This window comes from Homarus americanus, unplaced genomic scaffold (assembly GCF_018991925.1).
Source record: "Homarus americanus isolate GMGI-L3 unplaced genomic scaffold, GMGI_Hamer_2.0 scaffold7626, whole genome shotgun sequence".
Taxonomy (NCBI): domain Eukaryota; kingdom Metazoa; phylum Arthropoda; class Malacostraca; order Decapoda; family Nephropidae; genus Homarus; species Homarus americanus.
In genome coordinates, this window is record NW_024718273.1 from 3,422,983 (window position 1) to 3,425,185 (window position 2,203).

At 44.8% G+C, this 2,203-nt stretch overlaps 1 protein-coding gene across 1 annotated transcript; it reads left to right on the plus strand.

Annotated features, from left to right (window-relative positions):
• The first annotated feature begins 408 nt into the window (after nt 1-408).
• LOC121859639 lies at nt 409-882 on the plus strand. Its single transcript, XM_042356574.1, has one exon. The coding sequence runs from the start codon at nt 409-411 to the stop codon at nt 880-882; it is 474 nt and encodes a 157-aa protein (XP_042212508.1).
• The last annotated feature ends 1,321 nt before the right edge of the window (nt 883-2,203 follow it).

Consider the following 2,203-nt stretch of genomic DNA (forward strand, 5'->3'; position numbering starts at 1 on the left):
TATGCTTGTTTTTTTCCACAGCCAAAAACCTCAGGCTACTGGAGAATTCAACTGATTGGTTTGCTGATGGAACATTTAAAATTGTACCTGAACTGTTTTACCAATTGTACACTATTCATTTGGCTTCAAAAAGAGTTATTCCTTGTGCTTATGCTCTGCTACCAAATAAACAACGAGCAACATATTAAGACCTTTTCCATCAATTCCTCACCATCAACCCTATGCTCAATCCAAAGACCTTTCTCATCGACTATGAACAAGCTGCCAGGAGTGCCATTGAAGAGGTCTTCGCCAACGCAACAGTCAAGTAATGTTTCTACCACTTATCGCTAAACATATATCAAGGTGCAATCTGAAGGATTACAAGGAAAATATCAAATTGATGCTGACTTTGCCCTGAAAATTTGAATGCAACCAGCTCTGGCATTCATCCCACAAGGTGAAGTGATTGACGCATTTGAGATACTGCAAGAGACTATGCCACCTGAAGCTGATCCTGCCATAGACTACTTCGAAGATACATACATCGGCAGACAATGTCGACATTATAGGCGAACTCCACGTTTCCCTGTCAGCATGTGGAATGTTTATGATCGTGTTGACGAAGATTTACCTCGCACCAACAACTCCTTGGAAGGATGGCATAACCATATGCAAGCTAACATTACTTCATTCCATCCAAATATCTGGAAATTTCTTGAAGTGTTGAAGATGGAGCAGGCACTGACCAGCATCGCCATCAACCAGATGATTGCAGAAGATCCAGCACCACCTAAGAGGAAGCGTTATCAAGATTCAACAGCCACAATAGCAACCATCGTAGAAGACTTTGAGAACCACCATGTGTTGGACTTTTTGAGAGGGGTAGCCCACAACTTGTAATTTGAGTGTGTGATATATCAGTTAATTTTTAGATATTAAATCTGACTGATCCACCATTTTTTCACCTAACCACAATTTGTTATCAATGATTTTTTTTTCTAATTACAGAATTGAAGTGTTAAATTTTTTTTTGAGTTGTGCATTTTGTGTATATAATTATTACTACAAATAAAACATGAAAATAAAGCATTAATTCTTAGTGTTACTTTCTCCTCTCTATTCAGATTTTTTTTTTTTTTAGATTGCCCCCGAGGGGGCTAGTTCATTGGGCACCCCCTTACATCCTGTGCAAGGTGAAGCGCAGAAGCGTTTACAGAGCCCATCTGGGAGCATGCTTTAAGTTCATGCTTGCCTTTATGACTCATGCATTAAGGGCATAGAAGCCTGAAGGGTCATGGGTTTTGTCAGCAAGTTACATAAAGAGACAGAATGATGAGTGGGGGAAGTTCCCGGTACATTTCATCTGTTTATAGCAAAGCGTGGCAGGTCCCTAATAATGTTAAGTGCCAGGCCTGTCACTAGGAGGAGGGATATCTGGTCAGGGAGGGAAGAGGTGTTGGTAACGGCTGGGGACCTGTAGGAGGAGGTCATAGGGCAAGTGAGGATGTAGTGACGGAGGGTGTGAAAGTCGGGTTGGCCACAAATTTTACAAACAGTGCGGCCAGGCTCAGGGTTGCCAATATACTCCCACAGGTACCTGTACCCTAGGCGCAGTCTCATGTACATAATCTGTTGAAATCGAGTCAGGGATTGTTACTCTTTGTAGGAGCGGTTGTCGTCACCGGTTACAGCGTCATAGTGGCGTAGTGTGACGCTACCCCGTTGTTTCAGGTGTGTTCAATTGTCGTCGAATGCTTCTCGTTGTGAGGCGTGTATGTGAGATTTGAGATGATTCAGGGAGAGGGCGAGGGAGGCTTCAACATCTTCTTCTTGTGTCGCTTCTTTGGCAAGTCGATCAACAGTGTCACAGGCAGTTATTCCTATATGTGACGGGATCCAAATAAACTTGACAAGGATGTCATCAGTTTGTTCAAGCCTGGCGATGGCGGCTGGGGTGTGTTGGGTGGCAGGGGAGGAGGGTGATTTGAGCCTCGCTAGTGCAGAAGTGCTGTCACTGATTATAAGGAGTTTCCGGCGTTCAGTGCGAGCATAGGTCGCCCCCTCATGAATGCCCGCGAGGATGGCTATGCTTTCAGTGTTAGCGGAGGAGGCCCAATCGTGGACCCTGATTTTCCTGCAGGCCTGGCGCTGAGGAATCCACACAGCTGCCCCAGCGCTGCCCAGCGTGGTAACAGACCCATCACAGTAGACGAGGATAGGA

Excerpts from the sequence above, each read along its gene's own strand:
- LOC121859639 (XM_042356574.1), top strand. The coding sequence starts at position 409 with ATGCAACCAGCTCTGGCATTCATCCCACAAGGTGAAGTGATTGACGCA.